Raw genomic sequence first — 26,787 nt, forward strand, 5'->3', positions numbered from 1 at the left:
GCCTCCCGAAGGGAAGCGGGGGCTCTGGTGTCCTAGCCACTGGCAACCCTGACTTCCTGTTTCTGTTTTTATTTCTGCCTCAGATATTTTCCCAGGAGTACATCAACCTCTTGCTGTCCATGTATTTCTTCGTGCTGGGGATCCTGGCCCTGTCCCACACCATCAGGTCAGAAGGCATCTCTGCAACATTTGAAGCAGCTTTCTCAGGAACCAGTACAGGGTCTTGGATGAGAACATGACCTTTGGCGTCATTCAGAGCCAGGTTTGAATCCTGGCTGTAAAACCCAAGGGCCTCTTTCCCCTGTGTGGCATCGCGGGTGACCTAGAGCAAGACCCTTAACCCCTGGGGGGCACGGTTTCCTGCCATCACGGTCGTGGGGAGAGTTACTTGTGAGCAGTGACGTGATGTCAGTCGTCACACTGCTGAGGTGGGTGATGCCAGTGCCACCTGCCCGGTGTCGTAGGCGGCCGTGCCCCGAGCCCCGAGCCTGGCCTCACACGTCATGAGAGAGAGGCAGTGCAGGCAGAAGAGTGCCGGCTCTGGAACTTGGTTACCTGAATTTGAATCCAGACTCTGCTACTTAATAGTGACTTCGGGGCCGGATATTTCATCTCTCTGGCCTCCATTTCCTCACGTGAATTTGGAGGAGAATAACGGAACCTTCCTCGTGGGTCACACGGAAAGCTCTTAGCATAGTACCTGGCACCTGCTGTGCCAGTAACAAGTGTCGTTCCCGTTGTTAGCTGTGCTGATCTGCCAGGCCGCTTTTTGAGGTTAGTTTTGCTTTTAATCCTGCGTTATCTTCAGAAACAGAAGCTCAAAGAGATTAAGAGATTCACTAGAATCATGCATTGGATAAGCAGCAGAGCCACGATTCAAACCCAGGTCTGGGTGACCCCAGAAGCCCATCTCCCCACCACCACCCTGCTCAGACTGCCACATGCTTAAGTCTGTTCCATGGGGATGGAGGACCCGGCCAGGGAGCCTCGGGGGGTGCTGTTAACGGACAGGCCAGCCCTCCCTGTGTTGTAAGCATTGGGCATCCCTGTCCCTGCTTCCTACTTGGAAGGTGTGTCCCCGGCCCATCCCCTCACTTGTGACTGCAGAAGTGTCCCCCCACCTGTTGTCATCCGGTCCCTTGGGGTGGTGCAGCCTCAGGTTGAGGACAGCAGACCAGGGAAGTTCCAGAGGAAGGAACTCGATTTGAAGTCATCTCTGAAGGGTGGAGAACCTGGGAGAGGCGCAGAGGCTGGGGGAGGCCGGGAGCCGGCAGGTCTGTGTGCACTAAGGGCACAGTCACGATGTGTCCACGGTAGTCCGAGAGAGAGCTAGGGAGGGAGCACTGGGCCTGTTCACGGAGGCCATTGAAAGCCAGCTGAGTGTGGCCTCACTCTCTAGGCACGCTGGCCGGACAGCGTGGTCGTCGGGAGCCTGGGTCAGGACACAGCTGGCCCCACACTAGGGCCAGTGCTGCCCACTCTGTGTACCTGGTGTGAGCTTCTCAAGCCGTCTGAGCATCCGTTCCTTCACCCGTGAGACAGAGACGCCGCGGCCCCGGCTCATGGGGGTTGTGGGAAAGATGGAGTGGCCGGTCTGGGGCCTGGGGAACGGGGCCGCGCACACCATGAGCTGTGCTTCTGGCCCAGGGCCCCAGACTCGAACTCTGGTTCCTCTGACGGAGCTCAGTGTTGTCTTCAACCGTACCTACCCTTTACCCTCAAAATCTTGTTCCGGCCATCTTACAAGGGGTTTTATCCAGCCCCCGTCCTAAAAAATGAAGGCTCAGAGAACCTACCGGAGTGACCTGCACCTACAAGAGAGTGGCAGACCTGGTCTCAAAGGGCAGACCTTTCTATCTGATGGATCTGGGGTGGGGGCAGTCACCTCCAGGCACTGGGGCCCCCGCCTTCCCCGTGCGGATTAGGATCCCCCCACCCGTCTCACCCCTGCATCTGTGAGAGGCTTGAGATTCCCAGGCTTCCCCGTGGCCCAGCCCCCACCTCCGAGTGAGAACCCCGTGTATATTGTCTGTCTATCTAATTGGTAACTAATTAACTAATTGGTAATTTTGACTGGTAGAAATTACTATGGGAGTAGAACCGGCAGCAACCGGAAGTGCATGTGCTGAAATACGACAGTGACTCAAACTTCAATGGAGGGGTCGTTTTCTTGATAAAGTGGAGAGCACGGTATTGGTCATCTGGGAAAGCCCGACATCCTAAAGCTGACAGATGACCAGGGGCAGGCAGGGTGCTCGCCACACAGGGTCAGGGCCGTCCGCTGAAAAGCAGTGGCATGAGAGAAATTGCTTTCAAAAATTTACACAGCAAGGAACTGGTCAGATGCGATTCATTTTAGCAGAAAGAGAGGCGGGCATACTTTAATCGTGGCTGTTTAGAAAGCTAAGCTAAAGGTTGAAGTTCTTTTTCTTCGTCAATCAAATTGTTTCCTCAAACACTCTTCCCAAAGAAATTCTCCAGTGTCGTCAGCATTTCCAGGAGCTGTTTATATCCACAGACTTGGAGTCAGAGCTCTGACGGGATTCAAACCAGAGGGTCTGAAGGTGGGAGTCAGGGATGGTGCGGTTCCGAGGGGCCATGTGACCACCGGGATTCACAGCTGGTGGGAGCAGACGGGGTTTTGAGCCCAGGTCTGTCCCGGCTTCGTAGCCTATATCCTTTCAGTTGGGCAAGAGTAAAAGGGAAGCAGAGTCTGGAGAGGGGGGCCTGGCTGGCCCCTTGAAGCAGTCACGCGGTCCCCAGAGGACCGGGCAGGAGGTAGACCTGCTGAAGCGCTGGAAGAGCCCGCGCCGAAGCCGGCTCAGCCCTGGGAGGAGATTCTCATGGATCCTTCCACCACCGCTGCCATCCCCTGGCCTGCCACCTGCCTTCACCTTGTACGGCCACCGGGACTCAAGCCCACACCGCCGCCCTTCCTGCCAAGGGGACCTCAGCTTATTTTTATCATCTGTGAGCTCACACCCCATCCAGCTGACCTTTAGAGGGAAAAGGGCCCGTGAGGCCAAAATCCGCCACCCCACGAGGAACAGGCCAGTTTTACTGCCCCTCGCTTTCCACTCCCAGGGGAGAAGGGCACCAGGATGTGGTTTCCCAGCAGGAAGTGGTGACCTTTAGGTTTGATGTGAGCCGTCAGGGACCGGAAAGAACCTCCGCCTGCTACAAGAGTCTGCATTCAGAAGCGGGCAGCAGGCGTGTGTGGACCAGCTGCCTCGCAGGCACAGGCCTGTGCTGGGTGGGGGTGAAGGTGATGAGCACGACCCCTGCTCTCAAGGTCAGGCTCACCCTCCAGGTTGCTTGGCTCTTGTCCTGCGTCCTCCAGCGGCCCTTCTTTTTCTCAGGATAACCACGTCCTCAGTCTAGAGACTTCCTCCTTGAAGTCGAAGCTGCAGTTGAGCTTACAGGCTGCCACACATTCATCCTAAGAGAAAGCTATTGTGTTCTAAGTGAAGAGAGCATTGCACAGAGCAGTTAAGTAACTTTCCCAAGGTCACGCAGTTCATCAGCGGCAGAGTTGGGATTCAAATCCAGGAAGTCTGGCTGTAGAGTCCGTGCTCCCAGCCCCTGCCCTCCACTCATTCCCAAGCTCAGCATCAAGCTCGTCGGGAAGGGGCCGAGCTGCGGTGAAGGGCTCAGCTCCTCAGCCTCTCTCTGCCCCTGCTTCCAGCTCTGGCCCAGGCTCTCCCAAAAGTGATTCAGCAGATGGGGCTAAAAGTAGCTTCCAGCCTCACCTGCCCCAGCTTCTGCCCCCACCTCTTCAGAGCCTCCGGTGGAAGCCTGCGCCCAGCTCTGCCCTTGTGCCCACCACACCTCTGTTCCCAGAGCCTCTTGTTCACGCCACAGCCCTGCACAGGCCTGGAATTGGCTGTTTGACAAGTGGGGCGACTGAGGTCCTAAAACCATTCTTAACTCCACGTCTCCTTTCTCCGACCTCCAGGGTCTCAGAAAGGGAGCTCCCTTTCCCCACCTTTACTGCTGGGCCCTGGGCACCTCTTGGCCTGCCTCTCTCTACCTACCGGTTGGGAGCCCCGTTCTGGATTTGCCCATCTTGTGTCGCCAAATGCTTTTGAGCTCAGGCTCTGGACAAGTGCTGGCGCTGATGGATCCTGCCAGTTCTTACCTCCCTGCTGGGGGGCCAGAGCTGGGCTCAGCCTCTCCCCTGCCTTCTCTTACATCTTGACAGCAGCCCCTCCAGACGATGATATTGTTGCTTCAACATACAGCTGGGAAGATGAGCCACCGAAGTGAGTTGCCCCAGGCCACACAGCCTGGGGGATGACACAGTAGTCTGCCTGGGCCACCCCCAGGGCCAGGCTGGGCGAAGAGGTCCTTATCTGCTCCTCTTTTTCTGAAGAAGATCCAGAAGAGACTTTTCGTTGCCTGCCTGGCCAAGGCGCAGAGTATACTGCATGGTCACACGGTTTTTCCGTAGATGAGGCTAAGCCCATCAAGTCCTCACAGAAGAAGTGAATGTGAGGTGCTTCCCCCCACCACCCACCGTGGGGCTGTGATTCATCTAGTTAATTGAGTCCAGCTGAGTTTATAAAGATCCAGGCCTGACAAGTCGTGGAGTCAGGGATAGGCAGTAACCATCAGGTCATCTTACCTGATAGGTCTGGAAGGGAGTCCAAGAATATGCGCTCTTGATAATGGACTCTCGCGGAGACAGTGAGCGGCCCAGGCTTTGGCCCCTGTTGCTGTCCTAAACATGCATTTTACACGGGAGTCTGCCCCTGCTTCGTGTTTCTTGGACGATAACTAAGAGGCAGTACGGAAGCACTAGGAGTCTGGAGGCCTGGGTTCAGGTCTCAGCTCACGTGTTGACCCTGAGCCCTCTCTGAGGGCCTCTGTTTCCATCACCAACTCCTCCCCATCAGGGCAGCTGTAAGGGTGCCAGAAGGCAAGGGCTGTGAATGGGTGCCTCTGGGGTGCTGTTGGGGCTGTGACTGCCCATGGGGGCCGGTTTGCCAACCTGGTTTGTCTTTCCTTCCAGCCCCTTCATGAATAAGTTTTTTCCAGCCAACTTCCCAAATCGACAGTACCAGCTGCTCTTCACGCAGGGCTCTGGGGAGAACAAGGAAGGTCAGTGCTGCCCGCTTTCCCTTGCCTTAGGGAATCTCCCGCCTCTGTTCCCCTTTGTCTCCAAATCTGGGGCTCTCCGGTAGAGCGAGTGATGGAAAAGGCGGGCTCTGGAATCACCCTGCCTGGGTGCCCATCCATGCTCTGCCGCTTCCTACACGTGGGACTCTGGGTGAACGCCTTTACCTCTCCGAGCCTTGGGTGTTTTCTTGTTGTTGTGGTTGTTTGTTTGTTTTTTTTTTAATCTGTGGAATGAAAATGATAATCTAGTCCCTCCCTCTGAGGCATGTAGTTAGGACTGCGAGCCCTTGATGAGGGGAGCACTCAGCACACCGCCTGGCTCACAGCAGCGCTCAGCAAAGCTGGCTGCCCTGGCTCCTTGTATCATACCCGTTTTTAGTGGGATTACTCTCCCACCAAGGACTTAGAAAGAGGGTTCTCTGGCTTTAAAAAAACAGAGGACTATGGAAACTTGGGGAAAGCCTGGGGTTTGGGGATCATTCGGGTATCATTTCAAGAATTCTAACAGCATTGTCAGCGTGACCAGATGGAAAGTATTTCCAGCGTAAAAGTCTGAGATTGTGAATAGCACTCACTGATGGGCACCTAGCACATTCAACCTTGGCCCTAGAGAGCAGTGATTGTCTGTCATTCCTTCCTGCATCTCTGGTGCATCTGTGCCCGGTAGATGATTGTTGAATTAAAAAATAAGGCTATGCTCACACCACGGCGTCTTTGTGGTCCCAGGGAGGGAGAGGCCGCTGTATCATGGGCCCATTTTAGCTACAGGGCAAGGCAGAAGAACGTGGCCATGAGCTAATTGGCCTCGTGTCCAGTTAAACATTGCCAGGTTGCTGTTACCACAGAGGAGAGAACAGAAATTGGGGCCTACCGGCAGTCCACTCCACTCTGGAATCTGAAAGAAATGGCCGCACTCAGTGACCATGGCGAGCCCCACCGCCTCTGTGGGCTTCCTCACTAGGAATGCTGGGAGTGATGGAGGGCTGCCAGCAACCTTCTCGATTTCCTTCGGTGGCAAAGTAGATTCCTGAATGAAGTGGGACCTAGCTAAAGACCTGGGCTCGGGGGCAGCTGGCGTTGACTGAGCACCCACTGTGTGCCAGGCACTGTGCTGAGTGCTTGCTCGGGACCCTCTCGCGTGCTCCCCAGGGCAGCTCTCAGGGAGGTGCTGCGACCCCCTTTTTTACAGAAGAGGAAACCGAAGCTCAGAGAGGGAACTGCCTCCCCCAAGGCCCCCCAGCTGCTAGTGCGGTGTGTGTGCGTCCAGCACCTCCTGCCGACCCTGTGCCAGGCCTGAGTTCTCTCTGGGCCTCCAGTCCCTCCCCAGGAGGTGGGGAGGGGAGGGTGCTGGGGAGGCTCTGACAGTGCCCACAGCCATGCCCTCCTCCGTCCAGGGGCTGACAGGTGGGAGGGGCAGCCCCGCCCCGGGGAGTGGACTTACCCGGCCTCTCTGCCCAGAGATCATCAATTATGAGTTTGACGCCAAGGATCTGGTGTGCCTGGGCCTGAGCAGCATCGTGGGCGTCTGGTACCTGCTGAGGAAGGTGAGGAGCGGGGGGCCAGGGGGCAGGGGCACAGGTGGAGGCTGGGCACATGGCTGAGCCCCCTCTCGCCCCCTCCCCCAGCACTGGATCGCCAACAACCTCTTTGGCCTGGCCTTCTCCCTCAACGGGGTGGAGCTCTTGCACCTGAACAACGTCAGCACCGGCTGCATCCTGCTGGGCGGGCTCTTCATCTACGACGTCTTCTGGGTGAGTCAGGCAGGGAGGCAGGGGGCACCTCTCGGCCGCCTTGAACGTCCCTCTGGCCCTGGTGGCGAGCGAGACCCTGGAGCGGGTCTTCTCTGGGCCCACTTGCCCTCAGCTGTGAAACAGCGAGAGAACAGATTCCCCACTCGGCTGAGCGCCCACACGGTGCCCGGTGCCTTCCAGCCCCTGTCCCCTCTTTCTTCTGGTGGCCCTGGCACGGCGCTTCCCGTGTCTTCCCAAGCAAGTGGATGGAGACTCGGAAGTTCAGGCAGGGGCGGGTACTGCTGACGAATAGGCCCGGTGGGGACATGGATCTGAGGACAGAGGCTGCTGTTGGCAGCACACGCTGGCACGCACCAGCCCGGGGGTGGAGGGGCACCTGCCGCGCACACTCCCCACAGGCATTGCTGAGGGATCAAGGTCAGCCTGACTTCGGTGCTCTTTCCCTGGCCTCACACAGTCTCTTTCCTCCTTAAGTGGGTGAGCCCTGAATGAGCAGGAGGCCTGGCTGCGGCCATGAGAGGCCCTTTTCCAGCTTCTTCCAATTGCCCGTTTATTGCCCAGAACCAGGGGCCCCGTGAGGTGTCCGTGTTCGGTGGCCACCTCATCTGGGCTCCATGGCCACTCTGTAGCACCTCCTCATGCCCCGCCCCTCCCTGCGGATCTCCGGCAGCACCGCATCAGGGACCCCTAGGACAGCCGCCCTTTCCCACCCGGCCCTCGCCTCCCTCCAGACTCCTGTCTTCTCCTCCTAGGTGTTTGGCACCAATGTGATGGTGACAGTGGCCAAGTCCTTTGAGGCACCAATAAAATGTAAGTGACTACGTCCTCTGTGGGGAGCCCTTGGCTTCCGCCTCATGGCCCTTCCCCTCGGGGTCCCTGGTTTGGTCGGTACCTCTCCCGTGGCTCCTCCCCATGCACCTTCTCCTCCTCCCAGCTCTCCTGCGTCTCCGGCTGGTCTCTTTCCCCTCTTTGACTCCTGTGGCCGTGTTCGTGCACAACTGCCCTCTCCCCGGGCCCTGGCGTCCGGCCACTCGGGCCCAGTGTAGGGTGACACGGGATGAGCTGGAGGGGAGCCAGCAGAGAGGGGACGTCTATCACAGCCTGTGGCGTGGCCTGCAGGGTCCCTCCAGGGAAGGAGAGTCCACGCTGAGCCCCGAAGCCTCACCGGGTGCCTTTAGTAGCTAGCCATGGGCGCCCTCCGCCCCAGGCGGCCCACTGCTCAGGCTCTTTCTCCGTTGTAGCTGCCCGTTATTTGTAAATAGGAGAGCGCCTAGCTGCAGGCACCTAGGCCTCCGTGAGCAGCGTGTAGGCTCCGTGAGCAGCACTGGGACTTCATCTCACGCTAGGGCAGAGCGTCTCAGGAGGGAGTCAGTGGCCATCACGGGGTGGAGTCCTCAGGATCTGGCTTGCTCCAATGTCCACACCACCGTCTTCGGCACACCCTCCTCTCCCAGGCTCATCACTTCATGGTCCCCACCGGCGGCCACAGCCCCTAGCACCAACCCCTCACACCGCAAGCCCACTCAAAGCCCACAGCTTTGAGTTTAAGACTCGTACCACTCAGTCACCTCCTGGGACCCCGAGACCCAAAGAAGAAGATGGGATGGGTCGGGCTGGTGGCAAGGAAGAGGGGTGAGTCCCCGTGGGAGGGCATCGTCACGGGAAGTGAGCGCCAGGGGCCCTTGGCAGCCAAGGAGAGGCCAGCCTCAGAGAAGCAAGAAATAACTGTCCGTCTCACAGTCAGACCCTCCACTACTGCACGCCGGCCTCCATGAGCTAGATGGGCTTCTGGCCATCCCTGCTCCCAGATGCTATGGTCCCGGCTCAGAGAACCCGAGGAAAATGAGTTTCTGCCAGCTTTGGCTTGAATGAACCCATGGGGCCCAGCCCGGCCCGTGAGCCAGGCCCTCCCACTGGGGAGACGGTACCACGATGGACAGGCCTGGGTCACTGCCCTCCTGGGGGTCTGGGAGCCGGGTATTTGAATTGGCCGCCCCCCAGGACTGAGGGTGTAAAGCCAGGCGGCTCTCCAGCAGGAGAACAGATGCTGGGCCAGCCAGAACCGCAGCTGGGCCCATGTGCTGGGACAGACGAAGCCAGCCGGGCTGCCAGGAAAGCTGTCACGGGGGACGAGCACAGGCTTACCAAGCAAGCAGGGGCAGTTTGCAAAGGGCAGAGGCACAGAACTGCATGGAGGGCCCTGGGAGCAGAGGATCAGGGAGGGGACATGGCTGAGTTTAGGGGAGTAGCAGAAAAGAGGCCAGAGTGGGGGAGTCAAGGGTATCATGCCAAGAGGCCTGGACTGCCCAGTGGGCAGTGAGTGAGCCACCGGAAGGCTCTGAAGAAGGCAGTGGCACTGTCGTACTTGGGTTCCGGTGTGGGGAGAAGGCCCATTGCCCTCCCCCACTAGGCCTAGAGCTCGGGAAGGATGGCAGAGTGGTTAAGTCAGGCTGCCTGGTCTAGAATCCCAGATCTGACACTTGTTGGCTGTGTGGCCTTAAGCAAGAGACTTCACCTCTCTGGGGCCTGGTTTCCCCACGTGCCGCTTAGAATTGAATGGTAGGTGGCAGAATTGGAAAGATGGAATGAGTAGGTCTGTAAGTCACTGTGACTGTGCATTCAGGGTGGGTAGGAGTAGGTGGGGAAGGGCCTCCGGGTGTTCACTAGGGAGCCACGAGCTTACCTGAAACCCCCAGTTCACCTCTACTTCCGCATCAGTGGCCGGAGCTGGGCCACGTGACCACCCCTAGCTGGAGGGGAAGTCAGTAATTCAGGGACCAGGGCTGTCCAGATTGTCTTAGCCTGTGCCACACTTGTCCGTCGCCTGGGAAGGCTCCCCCCGCCCCCCCCCCGAGTCAGAGCTGGGTGAGTAAAGAAGGCATGGGGTGGGGGCCCTGGGTGGCTCAGTCTGTTAAGTGTCCGTTTGGCTCAGGTCATGATCTCACAGTTCATAAGTTTGAGACCCACATCGGGCTCTGTGCTGACAGCTTGGAGCCTGGAGTCTGCTTCAGATTCTGTGACTCTGTCTCTCTCTTCCTCTCCCCTGCTCACACTCTGTCTCTCAAAAATAAAAAAACATTTAAAAAGTTAAAGAAAGAGAAAAAAGACGACATGGGGTGATAGTTAACAGTGTGGGCAAATCATCTGATTCTCTCACAGCCTTATGGGGTCAGTTCTGTTACACCTGTTTCACAGATGAGAAAATTAAGGCACAGAGCAGTTAAGTAACCTGTGCAAAGCCACACAGCAGAGCCAGACTGCATCAGTCTGACCCTGAAGCCCATACCTAAGCGCTCTTCTGCTTGCAAGATGCTACGGATGAAATGTGGTTACAGCCACCTCTTGCCATAACTGGACACAGAAGGAGGCATTTGTCTCAGTCTGTATTTTTATAAACAAGTGGGTCGGCAGGATTTTTGCATGGGGGGCTTTAAGTAAAGAGTGCGTAGGAGTGTGGCCTTTTTTGTCTGCCATATCCAGAAAGATCCTGTGGCCGGGGCTCCCCTGGCTGCGGCGAGACGGAAAGCCTTTGAGATGTCAGCACGGCATGGCCTCTTTGGTCTCTTTTATACATGCAGCTTTAGGGTCAGTCCCACTTAACCAAAGGGTTCCGTAGCTATCGGAGGCCACCGACATGGTACAGTGTGTGAGTTCTGGCTTAACAGGCAGTTAACGTATAGTCTGCACGATCCTAGATTCCTCGTCTATCCAGCTGTGATTCCAGATGGAGACTTAGCCGTTCGGCTTCTCAGCATCCTCTTACTTCCCCTGCCCTCTTAAATGCAGGTGTGCGTGTTGCGTGCAACCAAGGTGGGCGGCTGGGAGGTGGTGTGAGCTGGGCTTTCACCAATTCCTCGTACCCCCGCCTCTCCCCACAGTGGTGTTTCCCCAGGACTTGCTGGAGAAGGGCCTCGAAGCGGACAACTTCGCCATGCTGGGACTCGGAGATATCGTCATTCCAGGTGACCGGGCGGGGCGGGGGGGAGGGCACAGTGCAAGTGGGGGAGGGGCTTAGGGGCAGGGGAGGAGCACCGTGAGACAGTGTCACCCACTGGGAACTGGAGGGGTGAGACCAGGCGAGTCCAGACACCCACCTGCTGGGTCAGCCGGGGTCTTGGCACGCACTGTAGAGCACCAGTCACGTGCCTGGCCCCGAGTGGGCGCCAGAGGGACAGCAACAAGCGGGACTGTCCTCAGAGCTTCTGGTCTGGCTGAACAGACTTTGCTCCAGGACTGCGGAAGGGCCTGTGACAGACTGTAGCCTATCCCGTGAAAAACCCGTTTCACGACGCTCCTCATACCTACACACGTGCGCTCCCCCTGCCAGTGTTTACGGGTGTTACCAGTGTGCTGCCCGCAGCCCCTGTCCCCAGCTCCATGGAGAGTGCGCTTGTCCCCCGCTTGTCCACGTGAGCTGACCTGTGGGCCGTCTACATGTGGATGCTCATCAGTGCACCCGTGGCGGGGGGACCCACGGCCTTGCCTTGGGGCGCTAGTGGCCAAACGACCAGTCAGGAGACCCCGGGTGGAGCCGAGCTGCTGCTCTGTGCATCACTGAGGTGGCTGTGCCCGGGGTGCATGTATCTGCAGGCCTGGGCCTGGTGACAGGTATCCAAAGGGCATACCTGTTGCTGTGGTCCAGGGGCTGAGACTCAGAGGATCAAAGCACCCTGGGCGCTTGCTTCAAAGAAGGAGCAAACGAAAAGCCCACCTGTCTTTCACTCTAAGAAGTCAAGGCAGTTCTGACTGCCCAGGGTGGTAAGGGCACTCGCATCGTGACACTTGGGTTTTGTGTGGCGGCAAGGCAGAGGCGTTCCCTTTTACCTGTGAGGAAACTGAGGCTCAGGAGTAAGTGGACTTCCACAGTCTCACACGCTGCCGGGGGCCAGGGCCGGGACTCAGATCAGGGTGTCCACAGAAAGGGCTTCCCTGTCAGAGCTGCCCCACACCAGTAATGACGGCAATCAGGATGATCACCACGGCCACCAGTTGTCAGGCACCTGTTTCGTGCCTGCCACCGTGCTGGTGATTTTCATGCTCCCATCTGTGCTGTTCCTGGCAGCCCGGTGAGCCACAGGGTATTTCCATTTTATAGATGAGTTAACCGAGATTCAAGGAGACTTGCTCAGGTTCCTGGGCACATGGGGCTATGGTCTTGAACTTGCGAGTTTCCATAACTTGCAGTGCTGGGAGGCAGGGAGACACAGCTCCGTCAGAAGAAATGGAATCCTGGAAGGCAGCTCACTGTGCAGGACACGGGCTGCCCCAGGCACCCCCCAGACTTCCCCGGTATCCTTGTTGGCTGTCACTCTGGACTTGAGGCATGCACGGGGCGTCACTGCACGTCCCTGGGTGTCTGAGGCTTTGAGCAATGTCTACAGGTGAGCGTTGGTGACACCCTCCCAGTGTCCCAGTAATGCTCTTCAAAGGGTAACAGGTTGCTGTTGACCATTGTTTCGAGGACCAGGTGCATTGCTAGGAGAGCAGTTGTAGAATTCAGCCGCGGGGGACACTGGGTTCCCAGCTTTGCTTCCAGAAAGGCAACATGAATCTTCTCGCTCCACCCGCCCGCCCCTTCTCACACACAGCTTCATGGTTTTCAGGAAGGATTAACTCATTCCCTGATTTAAAATTAGTCCTGCATCAGGCCGCCTGGCTGGCTCAGTCAGCAGAGCGTGCGACTCTTGATCTCGGGGTTGTAGGTTCAAGCCCCACATTGGGTGTAGAGAGATTGGTTAAGGGTGGAATCTTTTAAAAATATAAGTAAATAATAAAATGAGTCATAGGTTGCTGCTCGGTGCTTCTGATCAGCACAGAATGTTTTGGTTCTCAAGAGCCAACTCGCAATATGTGAGATTCAGCCCTTGCCCTGTCTGAGCCCAAAGACCAGTAAGGGAGACAGACAGCGGTGTGTGAGCAGCATCCAGAGGCTGGGCCAGCTGGCTGCGTCTCAGGGGCTCTCTGGATTTGGGGGTGCTGGGCTGGGTTTTCATGTTTTTTTTTTTAATTTTTTAAATGTTTTATTTATTTCTGAGAGAGAGACAGTGTGAGCAGGGGAGGGTCAGAGAGAGAGGGAGATACAGAATCTGAAGCAGGCTCCAGGCTCTGAGCTGGCTGTCAGCACAAAGCCCGACACAGGGCTAGAACCCACGAACCGTGAGATCGTGACCTGAGCCGAAGTGAGGCGCTTAACCGACTGAGCCACCCATCCGTTTTGAAATGCGGATAGGAGTGCAGTGGGTAGGCAGAGTTCATCCTCTCCTGCACTCCCTCCCCAGAGCCTTCTGATGATCTCCTTGCTCCTACTCCCTCCCAGCAAGCAAGTGCCACATGAGTTATTTTCAGAATCTGTTGAGGTTTTCCCCCCTGCTTGTACTTTACTGCTTCCATGCGTTCCCTTAGTCAGAGTAGAGACCCAGCCCCTCCCTGTGCGCCACGGCCCTGCATGGCTGGTCTGTCCCTTGCATCTCCTGCTCTGGGCTGCGCGTACCCTCTTTGGCGCCCTGACCCGTGCCACAGCGCCGGCCCCTCTTCCCTCTCCCTGGCGAGTGTCACTTCCTCAAAGAAGCCTTCGTTCCCCTTTCCCACTCCTCCTAGCCTGGCGTATCTCCTGCTGGTTCCCGTGACACGGAAAGCACCCTTTCACGTTCCGGCATTTCATTACTGTTTGAGCAGCCTGTCCGGCTCCTGCCGCCTCAGCTGAGCTCTGTGTGTCCCCTGCTCTTGCTTACTGTGGCCTACGGTGCCTGGTGCTCAGTACACATTCGGGTGGGCGGGCCCAGTGTGACTGTGTGGTGCTGTGAGGTGCCAGGCCAGCGTGGGCCCAGACCAAAGCAAACTCCTGGGACTTTCTCATTGTTCTAAGTGGCCCGACGGCAGAGAAACAGGATTTCTGCCGGCAGGTGGCAGTGTTGGCCACACCCTTGGCCCCCAGTGATTGCTCCAGGACTGGGAGCCCGAGGTTGGGGACCCAGTTTCGTGTTAGTTTACTACCCCCACGCCCTCCCCCCTGCGCCTCCTTATCCCAGACGGGGGGCTCTGTCCCCGAGCCTTCCCAAGTGCCGGCTTCCCTGCCACCAACTAACCCTGGCTCTCTGCCCACAGGGATCTTCATTGCCTTGCTGCTGCGTTTTGACATCAGGTAAGCTGCCCTCGGGCTCCGTGAGCGAGGGGCTTTCTCTGGGCAGGGAATTCCGGGGGCTCCCGGGAGGCTTTCCGGAGCCCAGAGGTGTAACTTGGGGATCAGACAGACCCTCCACCCCCACAGCAGCCAGTGCTGGTCTGGTTTTATCTGCACCTTGAAGTTCTGAGTGTTCACAGAGCCTGTGACCAGAAACAAAAGAAGGATCACAGTCCAAAAGCTTTAAACCCACAAAGTTCTAGTGGTATTCAGAGTGCTTTCTCTGTGCGTCCTTAGCAAGTGATCTGTCCTTTCTGTGCTAAGGTTTCTCATTCTGAATGTAGTGGAGAACAAGAGCTCCCACCTCAGTAGTACCTGGAAAATCTGGAGGGAGTGCTAAGCACAGGGTCTCCGGGCAACCCAGCTGCTACCCAATCAGTACTCTTCACGTATTATCAGCCCAGGGTCAGGTCACTGCGTCCCAGCAGGGCTAGCCCCTCCCTGCCCTCTGTTTACTCAGATTCCTTCCGTCCATTGTAGAAAGTGTGCACAGGGAGAGGGAAGGGGGCCAGCTTGAGTCCCCACTCCCAACAGAAGAGCTTGTCCTGTTACCTAAGCACCTGGGCGGCTGGGCCTCCCACCAGCAGGTGGCGCTCCGTCTTCCCAATGCAAGGCTGGCAGCTGTACCATGAACTTCAAGATGGTTTATGAACTTTTCTCTATCTCCTCGTGCCCAGTAATTGCAGAAGCAGTGACGGTGTTGACAGTGATAACAAGCTCTGTGCTAGTGCCACTGAAATCTAATTGGCCTGTGAAACCTGCCCCCTGCTCACGTACATCTGGGTTATTTGTGTAGTAGCGCTCAGTCCTCGTGAACATGGGCTTACAGACTTTGGAGGGGACCTGGCCAGTTCGTAAGTAGACGCAAGTCGATGCCAGCTGGCTGTAGTCGTGGCTGCTCAGCGGCAATACAGAGAGAATCCCAGGAGAGTCCGTGGACCCCCTGCTAGCACAGATTCACCTTCCGCTGCTGGCACCCTCAGAGGCAGGCTCTCATTCCTAGCCTGGCTTTGCAGGATCGGCCAGCCCTTCAGAGCTGGTTCCCAGGCTCGCACATCCAAGGTAGTCAGCTTCAGCCCAGCGCCCAGGCAGTGAAGCTCCCAGAGCACTTGGCACTGGGCTCAGCCGCTCCGGGACGAGGAGAAAAGGGACAGGAAGGACACATTCACGGCGCAGGTGGCATTGGGGACATGCAGAGGTCATGGAGCTGATGTTGAAGGGAAGTCCTGTAACGGCAGTGTGATCCAGCCCTTCTGAGGCTGATCTTGGGTGAATTGGCTCCAGGAAGCTACTGGCACTTGATCCAATGTAGTCAGGGTTCATTTAGTGGACAAAACAGGTTACTGAACTGTTGCATCCACTGTACTGAAAAGGAATAACTCAGCATTGCAGTTTCTGTGTCCGTGCTTCTCTGAGCTCGACTCCCCCATATCAGATTCATCCTGGTAGTATTTTTCAAAATGCACCCTCCTGGGGTGTGTGGAGGGCTCAGTCGGTTAAGCATCTGACTCTTCAGCTCAGGTCATGGTCTCATGGTGTGTGAGTTTGAGCCCTGCGTCTGGCTCTGTGCTGACAGCATGGAACCTGCCTGGGATCCTCTCTCCCCTTCTCTCTCTGCCCCTCCCCCACTCGTGTACCTGCACTTTCTTTCTCAAAATAAATAAACATATTTTTAAATAGGCAGTGGTGCCTGGGTGGCTCAGTTGGTTGAGTGTCATGGGTTCAAGCCTCACATTGGACTCTCTGTTGTCAATGTAGAACTCCTTTTGGATCAGATGTTCCCCTCTCTCTCTGCCCCTCCCCACCGCTTGCACTCTCTCCATCTCCTTCTGCCTCTCCCTCTCTGAAAAATAAACTTTAAACAGTAATTTTTAAAAATGCAGATTCCAGGGGCGCCCGGGTGGCTTAGTCGGTTAAGCATCCGACTTTCGCTTAGGTCATGATCTCGCGGTTCGTGGGTTCGAGCCCCGCGTCGGGCTCTGTGCTGACTGCCAGCTCGGAGCCTGGAGCCTGTTTCAGTCTGTGACTCCCTCTCTCTCTGACCCTCCCCTGCTCACGCTGTCTCTCTCTCTCTCTCCTAGAAATAAATAAAAAANGGGCTCTGTGCTGACTGCCAGCTCGGAGCCTGGAGCCTGTTTCAGTCTGTGACTCCCTCTCTCTCTGACCCTCCCCTGCTCACGCTGTGTCTCTCTCTCTCTCCTAGAAATAAATAAAAAACATTAAAAAAAAAAAAATGCAGATTCCTGAACCTTGCCCCAGACCTATTCAGTCAGATTCCCTGGGATTTGGACCTGAAAGTCTATTGTTTTTTTGGCTCTTTGAAATTTTATGCAAGCTTTCTAGGGGACTTGTATGCTGGCTGAAATCTTAGAGCCACTGTTCTAGGTCATGGCACTGGATACTTGCAACCACTGAGCAGATGGGTCATGGTTTTCCCGTTTTGCAGATGAGTAAACTGAGGCCTAAAAGAAGGAAAGTGACTTGTCCAAAGACCTCTAGCTGGGGCAGTACCTGAATGCCCGGCCAGTGCCAAACTCTCCGCCATCCCGCCCAGCCTCTGTGATCTACCCCAGCCACCCCTCGGAAGAGGTGGTGCTCCTCCCATGCCTGTAACTAACCCTCCTCCTCCTCTTTCTCCCCACGCCTTCCTGAAGCTTAAAGAAGAACACCCACACGTACTTCTACACCAGCTTCGCAGCCTACATCTTCGGCCTGGGCCTTACCATTTTCATCATGCACATCTTCAAGCACGCCCAGGTGAGTAGGGCTGTGCCCAGGGCATCGGGAATGCTCTCCCTGCAGGTAGCGGGGACTTGCGTACACAGGGTTCATCTCCCGCACACAACAGCCGCCCAGAGGTAGGTGCTCCCCAGCGGTGTCAGGGTGCGCGTGTCTGTGACCCTGGGTCCTTCCCCCGTGGCTGTCTGCGGGTGCCGCCACTGCTCCCGGTACCACAGGCACACAAGTGGCGAGGGGGAGGAGCACAGATACCCGCCATGCCTGTCACCTTCATCAGGAAGGCAGTCCCTCTCCCAGAACGCTCTTGGCAGAGCTTTGCTCGAATCTCATGGGCCAGATCGGTGTCCCATGGTCCCTACTTCAGGGAGCCCAGGAAAGAGGGGCTCCGGCTTCTGAGCCTCAGTAGTGGGGCCAGTGGAACAGTGTCGAGTGGGTGTCTCAGCCCAATGCCCAACCTACCAGATGAGAGGTAAGCTGTTTGGGGCCCTCTCCGCTGACTCCCCAAGCATCCAGCCTCTGCTTCTGCCTCCCGCCAAGGCGGGTACTGAGCCGCCACAGAGTGAAGCAGGGTGGGCTGAGGGCGGAGAGCTGTTATTGAGACCTGAGGAGACCTGAGGAAGGGGAGACCGGGAGGGAACTGCCAGTACACTGAGAAGCAGCCCTTCCCATGCACCAGTCTCTGCTCAGTTCTTCGAGAGGGTCCTCGAGGGCAGATAAGGGGAAGGAGGTCCGGTGAGCCAGGATCCCAGAGTGTGGAAACCAAGCCAGGCTCTGAGCCAGGCAGCAGGCGAGGCCAAGGGGAAACGAAGGCCAAGGGGACTCTGGTGGGAGGAAGTCCCGCCCCCCCCCCCCCCCCCCCCCCCCCGTCTGTTCACGGCAGGAGTCTTGCTTGATTTCCTTCGGTGGTCATTTAAAAAAAAAAACGGAAGAATAGTAATCGTTGCCAGCCTGCCTGGAGTTTTGTGAGGATGAAATGAGTTGGTGTTGGGAAAGTGCTCACGATTGTGCCTGGCCCAGGTAGTATTAGCTGTCCTTGTTGTCACTGTCCTCTCCATCCTCCACTCCCCCTGCTCCCCTCCCCTCTTTCCCCCCTCCCCGGGTCACCAGCCACAGAGAAGCCACCTTTGAGTTAATCACAAGAGCTGTTTGTGGGGCACTTACTCTGTGCCAGGCGCTGTGCTAAACCCTTTTGCTCATTAACTCGTTTAGTCCCTACAGTACCTACAACATTTGTGAGCTAAACAGTAGTAGTCTCATTCTACACAATATCCAAGGTCCAGAGTCCCCCCACCTTCCAGCCTGTGGGTGGAGAAACCAAGAACCAGTGAGGAACCAGCCTCTTACTTGCTTCTGCTCGGCCTGGAAGCCGAAAGGGACACACAACAGACAAGGAGGTCACCGAGAGTGACTGGACGTGGCTTGGGGGACTACCTCAGAGTCCTGTGGGAGGTCTCAGATTCCAAGCCCAGAGCCATTCCCCCAGAGGCCACCAGGTGGCAGCCTTGCCCTCTGCCTTGGCTAGACTTGAGGATCCCCTTGGGAATCCCCCTCCCCCACACACTGGCTGGAGAGGTGGCCCTCTGTGCCGGGACACTGTAGCCCAGAGACCGAACGGGACCTCCCGGGTCACACAGCAAGTTGAGCCGGGCCCTAAGTGGAGCCCCGGACTCGGCCCCTGGCCCCAGGCCTGTGCTGCCCACTAGCAGCAGCCCAGTCCTTGCCCCATCATCCACGAGGGCGTCCCCCTGGAAATCTTGGGAAGGGGCTCCAGGCCACAAGGGCGACCTGTTTCTCGAAGACCCTCTTCCTCTCCATGACACAGGCAGCCCCGGCGCCGGCAGCTCCCTAGGTGGGAGTCCCTGCGGTGCTGCTTATGTGGTTTACAACCCCCGTAGCCTCTACCCAAAAACCCCCTCCAAGCCAGGGGTCTGGCAGCCTCCCAAAAAGGCCCCCTTCCAGATGATCATGTGATCTCGTCATACAGAGAGAGGGAAGCAGTTTAGTCATAGCCACACAGCAGAGTGGAGGCCGGATGGGGAGCCAGGAGCCCAACGCCCAGCTCACCATCCGGAGCTATACATCCCAGCCTCTCCTCGGCGCCTACTTTGAAGAGGGTCCTTGGTGCCTTGAGAGGAAAGAAAATAATAGGCTCTCAGAGGAGCTTTCAGGGGCCCCCGGCCCTTAAGGGCTGTCCTTTCCCTCTTCTGATCTCAGTCTCTTTGTAAAGTGAATATGGGGAAATATTTTGAGAAATTGAATTCTAATAAGTTACATCTGTTTCATTTTCTATTTCACAAATTTATGCTTTTGCCTTCATTATTTTCTTTCTACTTTTTGGTGTTTTATTCTTTTTTCGGCTTCTTGACTTAAAAGCTAAAATTAATTCAAGTCTTTGGTGTTTTCTAATAAATGCGCCTAGAGATAATACATTTTCCTCTGAGTACTGCTTTGGCTGCTTCTCACAGGTTTTGGTGTGGACTTTTGTCATTGTCATTTCTATCACTTTCCAAAAGGCCTAAAAGCCTAACTCACCCAAATCCTGACTCACAGCAAATACCTAATATAGTGGGAAGAGCTCAGCCATTTACACAGCTCGTGTGGCCTTAGGTGAGTCATTTCTCCTAATCTAAACCTCTATAGCATCGTCTGTAGAGCCCAAATTGTGTTATTAGCTCCAAGAGTAGTACATGTGAAGTGATGTGGTTCACAGCCCGTGCGTGGCAAGTGCCAAGAAACGGTCTGAAGGTCAGGCCTGGGGAGCTGCGGAGCCCTGGCCTCTGACCAGGGCCTGGCTTCACCTTCAGAGAACGGTCTCCACACCTTACCCCAGTCCTCTCCTCTTAACTTTATGAGCACCCATGAAGAAGCTGTCTGGTTAGAATTTACCAGGCCTCCTTCCGGAACTCCAGGAATAGAGCAGTGCCCGAGACGGCTGTGGACCCAGCCCTCATGAAGTTCACAGGCTAGCAGCGGAGAGACCCAAGCCTGTAATGACACAGCAGCGTTCCACTCCAGATTGCCAGGGAACGCTGCAGGGCACGGCCGGGGCCCTGAGGGGACGAAAGGGCCTGGCTCCGTGCCAGGGAAGGCTTCCCCAGAAAAGTAAAAGTGAGCAGAGGTCCGAAGGAGGAGGAATCTAGACAGAAGAGGGAAGAGCATTGCAGGCAGCGGAAACTGCTTGTGCAGAGGTCCTGTGGCTGGAGGTGACAAGGAGGCCCCAAAGCAGGATCATTGTGGCCAGAGTAGGGCGGGTCAGGTGACACTGGAGAAGGAAGCGGTGTCACATCTCACAGGGACTGCAGGCCCCTGGGAGCACTGGTGGTCATGGAGGGTTGGGCAGTCATGTCCAGCTTTCAGGTGCTGTGGGGAAAAGAATAGCTTTGGAGTCTGGTACGCCTGAGGTCCAGCCCCCAGTTTACGAGGCCTGTGCCATCCCATCCTCCCGAAGCATCCTCCTGTAAGCAAGACGGACTGAAATGCTCCTTGGGAGGCTGAGCTCCATGCAGCGTGCACAGCACGTGCCCCATCCTGTGCTCCAAACCCGGCTTCCACAGAAGCCTCCGCACAGGCTCTAGGGCCACACTGCCTGGGTCAGGGTGTTATAACAGCACCTTCTGGAGTGTTGGTTAAGGACACAGACTTCCACCCTGAGGCCTGAGCTCGGCACCTGCCCTCACCCTCTGGCTCGTCCATTCTCAGCCACCCCCCTGGTCTCTGGGACTAGGACCCACCCAGGAGGTTGCTTGTTTGAACCTGATGTCCCAGGTGATTAGGCTACTGCCAGCCAGACCCCTGGGCACCCTTAAAGCCCTGCGTGCTTGAGTTTCTTTGGGTTCCTTGCATTCCCTCCCAGGGAGGAGCACCCTGGTCAGAGAGCCGGGAGCCCCAGGGGAGGGCCCAGCCACAGACGGTGCTCTGGGAACCTGGGCAGTCACTGTCCCTCAGTCACACCCAGGAGAGGGTTGGAGTGATGGGCGTGGCCCTGGGCAGGTACCCTGTCCAGCATTTCATCACCGGCCTCTGTTCTCTCGTAGCCTGCCCTTCTATACCTGGTCCCCGCCTGCATTGGCTTTCCTGTCCTGGTGGCACTGGCCAAGGGAGAAGTGACAGAGATGTTCAGGTAAGGCGGGGCGGGGGGGGCAGACGTCCTCACGGCTCAGGTGCACCTGCAGGCGGCCAGCGGAGCCTGCCGGGGCTGCTCGTACACGTCTCCAGGGGAACATTGTTCCCGCCACCAGCCCCACCTCTTGTCCTTTCTGCCAGCACGTGGGTGCCCGGCCTGTGGCGCCAGCGGGAACCTTTCCTCGGGCTGCGAGCCAGGGGAGGGCAGCCCCCACATCCAGATGCCTGCTGGGGCTTGAGAAGAGACTGGCTAGGATAGTTCCCCTGAGGCTGCCCCGCTGTCAGGTGCCCTGGGTTCCCAGCCCGACTCTGCCACCACTTGACTTCAGGCATGTCCTCCCCTTCCCTGGCCTCAGCTTTCCCATGTGAGTAATAGGGAGGGTCCTAGTGCGGTGGGAGGTACCCCGGATTGGAAATCCAAGGTCAGTCCCTGTTGAGCCGCCTCAGTGGCTCTAACCCACAGCCCCATCTCAGCGAATGTGTCGCTCGCACACATACATACCCCTTCCCCGTGGCCCTATGCACACCGGCCACACCTGGTGCACAGCCCCACCCGTACCCCAGGGCCTGCGTGACTCTGACAGGTGTCTGCTCCCCAGCACCCCTGACCCGGCCTGCCAGGAACCCAGAAATAACTGCCAGCTGCGACTGAAGCTGCCCACTCGGGGGCCTCCCTCCCAGCTCCACCTGCCTGGCCTCCGAGTTGTCCCTCAAGCGCCTGCCAGGGCCATCTGTGCACCTGGCTGCCTGCAGGGGAACCTGTGACTCACCCCTCCCCCGTACCTGCCTCTGCCCTCCCTATCTTGCCCAGGAGCCCCAGGCTCCCAACCTGCCCGCCAGAGCCTCCTGGCCTGGCTGGGCCCTGTGGGCTCTGAGGCAAGGCTGGGGGATGAACTCAGAGGCGGGTCTGGCGGCAGGGGTGGGATCTGATCTGACACGTGAGCTCAGCATCTGCCCTTGCCCTCTGGCTCCTCCGTTCTCAGCCACCCCCCTGCCGTGTTGTAAGCCCCTCCCACCAGTCCCTGTCCTGCTGTGTCCACACTGGGCCAAGCAGCCAGGGCGCCTGCTCGGTGCTGGGGGTCCCTGAATATCCTCCCCCCACTTAGGCGCCTTACGCCCCTTCTGCCCCTGCCCCCGGGAGACTCTCGGCTTCAGGTGAGAAAGCAGGTGGGCTCTCTCTTTCTCCATCTCTCCCCAGTTCTCCACCTTACCTTCCGTTTTCCTCTTCCCTTAAGAGGCATTCTCCTCTTTTTTAGTCACTTGTTTATTTTTAAGTACATAACACAGTCACGTGGCTCCAAATTTCACAGCCACGGAAAGGAAAACCCCTCTGTTGCATAGCCCTTCAGAGAGCGCTTCGCTGCTAAGGGCACAGGCGCCCTGCTCACCCATGCAGCCGGTGGCACCCGGAGCATCCTGCATCCGGGCTTTTCACACGACAGTAGATCTCAGAGATGTTTCTGCAGCAGCACGTGCTCATTGAGAACGTCCTTGTTCTTTTGCACAATTGCATAGTGTCCCCTCGTACGGGTGCGTCTTTTTTATCCTCTAGTAATTTCTGGCTTTTTTCCGCGGAGTCCGAAAGTGCCGCAGAAGACACAAATAAGACCCGGCTCTGCATCCTGCTCCTTGCAAGGGAAGTCTCTCTCCTCCCCCGTCCTTTCCTCTCCATCTCTTTTTTCCTGTCTTCTCTGTCTCTCACACAGCTACGAGTCCTCGGCGGAAATCCTGCCTCACACCCCGAGACTCACCCACTTCCCCACAGTCTCGGGCTCCCCAGCCAGCCTGGCCGACTCCATGCAGCAGAAGCTAGCTGGCCCTCGCCGCCGGCGCCCGCAGAATGCCAGCGCTCTGTAATGCCCGGCGGGTGCCCACCTGCCCGCTTCCCCCCCACTGCCCCGGGGCCCAAGGTAGGGCAGACAGCCAAGCTCCAGGGCCCGGGGTAGGGAGCGTGACCAGGGCAGTCACTACCCCAGCCTCGGGGCCGGGGGCAGGGCTCTAGAACCTCACTGTCCTCACTGGTAGCACGGGGCTCGTGCAAGAGAGCAGGCAGTGACAGCCCTGGTCGTCTCGGAGTAGATGCCCCTGCACGTAACCCCGGGCAGATCACTCTCCTCTCTGGAGCCTCTCCCTGTTCATCTGTAAGTGGGCACATTCCCACCTCACGGGAGTCCCCTGGGGAAGAGACACAGGTCCTTGGTGTGAGCTCAGGTGTTCAGCAAGTGGGGCCCATAGCAAGAGCTAAGCCAGGGTGGCGGCCTTCAAGAGTGGCACCATGCCGTCTGCCAGTAGTGCGACCCCCTGCCTGCCTGCACCCCTGGGGCTGACCGGGGGGAATCCTGGCCATACACTCTGGGAAGCAGCCCATCTCCATGGCCTCGTCCTGGCCGCCCCATTTCTCCCCCACCCTCTCTGGTAGAAAGTTCAAGAAGCTTTTTTTCTTTTAATGTTTTTATTTATTTCTGAGAGAGAGAGGCAGCATGAGCAGGGGAGGGTCAGAGAGAGAGAGGGAGACACAGAATCTGAAACAGGCTCCAGGCTCTGAGCTGTCAGCACAGAGCCCGACGTGGGGCTTGAACCCACGAACCATGAGATCATGACCTGAGCCGAAGTTGGATGCTCAACTGACTGAGCCACCCAGGCGCCCCATAAAGTTCAAGAAGCTTGAAGTTAGTCCACCCAACCCCAGCCCACCCTCCCTCCATCTCCCTCCCTCCCTCCACTGCCCTTGCTACCTCTGGGCACCACGAGGCACAGAGAGAGGAGAGCAGCCTGTGTGAGGAGGGCATACGGTGGGGCCAGGGCCAAGGAGGATTGCTGGGCCGTGGATGCCAGGCTGGTGTTCCTCAGGCGCCCCGGGATTCTCCCGGGACAGTGGGGAGGCGGGGCCCAGAGATTCCGCCCTCCCCCTCCTCTGAATTAGGTGTCGTTTTTATTGTTTTGTTTTTTGGTCAGTTATGAGGAGTCAGATCCTAAGGATCCAGCAGCAGTGACAGAGGGATCCAAAGAGGGAACAGAGACCTCGGCGTCGAAGGGGCTGGAGAAGAAGGAGAATTGATGCGGCTGGTGCCTGACCCGCTGAGGGCCAGGCAGGCAGGCGAGGACGGACCAGCACAGGCCTGCTCGGGCAGAGGGCGCAGGAGGCCTGGCAGCTCCGGGAGCGGGGCCTCCCGTGGCCTGGTTCCCTCTTCCCCCTTCTCTGGCCTTCTCTGCCCCTTCGCACCCCCTGCAGGCAAAGGAAGCCCCCAACCTCCCCCACCCTCCCAGAGGCCACGTGGGGAAAGTGGGTCTGATTTTTAGATTTTTGTATTGTGGACTGACTTTGCCTTACATTAAAAATTCATCCCGTCGCCCGGGCAGGCCACGTGCCCCTGGAGGGGTTCTTTGCACCCAGCATCTTGCATTGACTTTACCAGCTCTTGCCCTCCCACCCAGAAACTTCCATGCAAGCCCCTTCCTGGGGACGGTGAACTCTCAACAGCCTGGGAGAGAGGCCCTGACCTCCAGGTCCTTCCATCCTCCTGGGTGCCCACCCAGCGCCTGGCTAGCTCAGCGCCCCATGGATGCCCTCTAGCCAGCAGAGGGGGCCCACGAGCCTGCCTTCAACCCCCCCCACCTTCTCCCTTTCAGTTCTCCTTGCCACTTGCAACATGTGAGGGCTGTGAGGCTGTGGGACAGGTGCTCTGTGTGTCACCCACCCACCCCAGCAGGTCTGCAAGGAGGGTACCGAAAAGCCGACCCGACTCAGCAAGGGGCCCGGTCTCTGCAAAGCTAGAGAAATGTGCAGGGCCTCATGGCCCCCAGGGAGGAGTTTAGGTTTTATTCCCAGGCTGGCAGGAGCCCGCTTCCCCAGGCCTGATGTCCATATGGCTTCAGCTGGAGAGCACTTGGACTCCAGGTCACCCTGGAGATCAAGCTCCCATCATTCCTGTTCTGCTCATTCCCAGAGTTCTTCCCAAACCGACTATGCAAGGCCAGAACTGATTATCCTGTTGCTAGAAGCCACACACCCCACCCCTACCCCCACATGGGGGCCAGTCACAGCACAAGGGCCAGGGCCCCTGAGAGGCCGGAGCGGCAGGACACGAGGCCCAGGGCCTCTGGGAGGTGATCCAGGCCCAAGAGCTGGAGATCCCAGAGCCGGGGTTTCTCTGAAGTTTGCTGCAGACAGCAAGCAGCCCCGACCTGCAGGCAAGTCTGCAGTGGGCAAGGCACGGGCACAGCCCTTCTCCACCTGCCCGGTGCAGGGAGAAGCGAGTGGGAGGGGGTGACCACTGGTCTGAGACTCAGGCCTCCCAACTCCCAGACCAGAGCTCTCTCCTACCCAAGCTTTGGGTTCAAAGGTTGGAAATAACTGGCTTCCAGACAGTTCGGAGGTGGCCAGAAGACAAGCATGAGCAGAGAATAGGAAGTACCCGTGTAATCACACTCCATACAGGATCTCACTTCCTTTCCGTTTTAGGCTCCGGGTGCTAGTCCTAAACCCCCTTGTGCAAATGAGACCACCGAGGTGGGTTGTCCGCGCATATGGATTGGGTATCAAGCAGTCCACACTGAATCCCAAAGTTCATAAGGACTGTGCGACTCCCCTCTAGACCCTAGGCCTGCATCACTGATTGCCGTTCTGGGCACCTTTGAGACGGCCACCCAACTTCTCTGGGCTTACAGAGAAGGAAAGGTCGGATGTCTCCGAGGTTTCTCCCAGCCACGAGGTCCCCTTCAGGGGCTTCTCGGATCCCCGCCGCCTCCAGAGGGGAGGCCGTGTGGTCCTGGAACAAGGCCCCTCTGAGGGCAGCAGATGGGGCAGGCAGCCCAGGCACACAGCATGGTTGGCTCCGAGGCCCAGGGCCCACAAAGGCTTCATTGAGTCACCGCCGGCCCCCGGCGGAGGCTGAGGTGGCAGTGGCGCCGGGCGCCTGCCACCTAATGACCGTCCTGGCCCGGCCAGATGTTCCGCAGACCTCGGCAGCGGCCATCCAGGGCCCGCCCGGCCAGCCGGCACCGCAGAGGCCACTCTAATTCCAATTAACCAGCTTCAGCTGAGCAAACAGCGGGCAGCGGTGGCCCAGCCCGGGCGGTAGGCCCGGCCCGCAGAGCCTCCGAGTCTAGACTCCAGATGTGAACCGCCACCGCCAGAGTCCCATGGAAAAATGGCACCGGGCCGGGCACGGACCGGGCCTGCACGCGGGAGGGGTAGGGGTGAGTGGCTGGGCAGGGCTCCGGGTGGGCTTTGTGCCAGCCTCACCCTGGGGTGGGGGTGCATTCTTGGGAAATTGCTCCAAAACCCCCAAGTTCTGTCCCTGATAGAGGAAGGTTCCTCTGGGGACCCCATCTCCCCTGACGAAGCAGGCAGCAGGGGGCTCCAATGGGGAGGCCGGCGCTGCGGAGAGCCCTAATACAGCTTCTTCGTTTGTATTTAACATGTTTCCAGCAATTATGTTTGGGGTTTTAAAAATATTTATTTAATCGTTATAACAGCCCTGTAAGGTAGTACCATCGTGTTTACAGATAAAGGAAATCGAAGTACAGAGACATTAAGGGCTCAGGGGGGATTTGAACCCGGGACGCTTGGCTTCCGAGACCGTGATGTTCACCACAGGTGCTGTTTGACATAAATCGGGATACTGGATTCCAGGGGAGCAGCGCTGGGGAAGAGGGTCAGCTTCTGGCCCGGCAGAGGTGGCCCCCACCCTGTGCCTGGAGGGGCCTGCCCACTCTGTCCTGTTTCCTCAGCTGTGAAATGGGTTAAGACCCTCCCAGAAGGGCAGCCCCAACTTCTGGGGTGAAAGCCTTGAGATACCCCGTCGCACCTCAGCACCAGGAAGGAGCTGGGCACCGGTCAAGTCGCTGGGCCCAGCAGGGAACCCAGATCAGGAG

General features: G+C 57.7%; 1 protein-coding gene across 2 annotated transcripts in view; it reads left to right on the forward strand.

Annotated features, from left to right (window-relative positions):
- HM13 (histocompatibility minor 13) overlaps positions 1-24,304 on the forward strand; it is a 37,894-nt gene extending 13,590 nt beyond the window's left edge. Inside the window, exons 3-13 of one of the 2 annotated variants that reach the window (XM_039237737.1) lie at positions 84-166; positions 5,012-5,100; positions 6,577-6,662; positions 6,744-6,869; positions 7,622-7,679; positions 10,748-10,831; positions 13,974-14,010; positions 16,704-16,806; positions 20,823-20,908; positions 22,617-22,763; positions 23,866-24,304. In XM_039237737.1, coding sequence (XP_039093668.1) covers positions 84-166; positions 5,012-5,100; positions 6,577-6,662; positions 6,744-6,869; positions 7,622-7,679; positions 10,748-10,831; positions 13,974-14,010; positions 16,704-16,806; positions 20,823-20,908; positions 22,617-22,763; positions 23,866-23,968 — 1,002 coding nt within the window. In that variant the 3' untranslated portion in view covers positions 23,969-24,304. The remainder of the gene's footprint in view (positions 1-83; positions 167-5,011; positions 5,101-6,576; positions 6,663-6,743; positions 6,870-7,621; positions 7,680-10,747; positions 10,832-13,973; positions 14,011-16,703; positions 16,807-20,822; positions 20,909-22,616; positions 22,764-23,865) is intronic. The other variant, XM_039237736.1, reaches the window with a different exon arrangement.
- Positions 24,305-26,787: the final 2,483 nt, after the last annotated feature.

This window comes from Hyaena hyaena, unplaced genomic scaffold (assembly GCF_003009895.1).
Source record: "Hyaena hyaena isolate Hyena2069 unplaced genomic scaffold, ASM300989v1 scaffold_131, whole genome shotgun sequence".
In the NCBI taxonomy this organism is placed as follows: domain Eukaryota; kingdom Metazoa; phylum Chordata; class Mammalia; order Carnivora; family Hyaenidae; genus Hyaena; species Hyaena hyaena.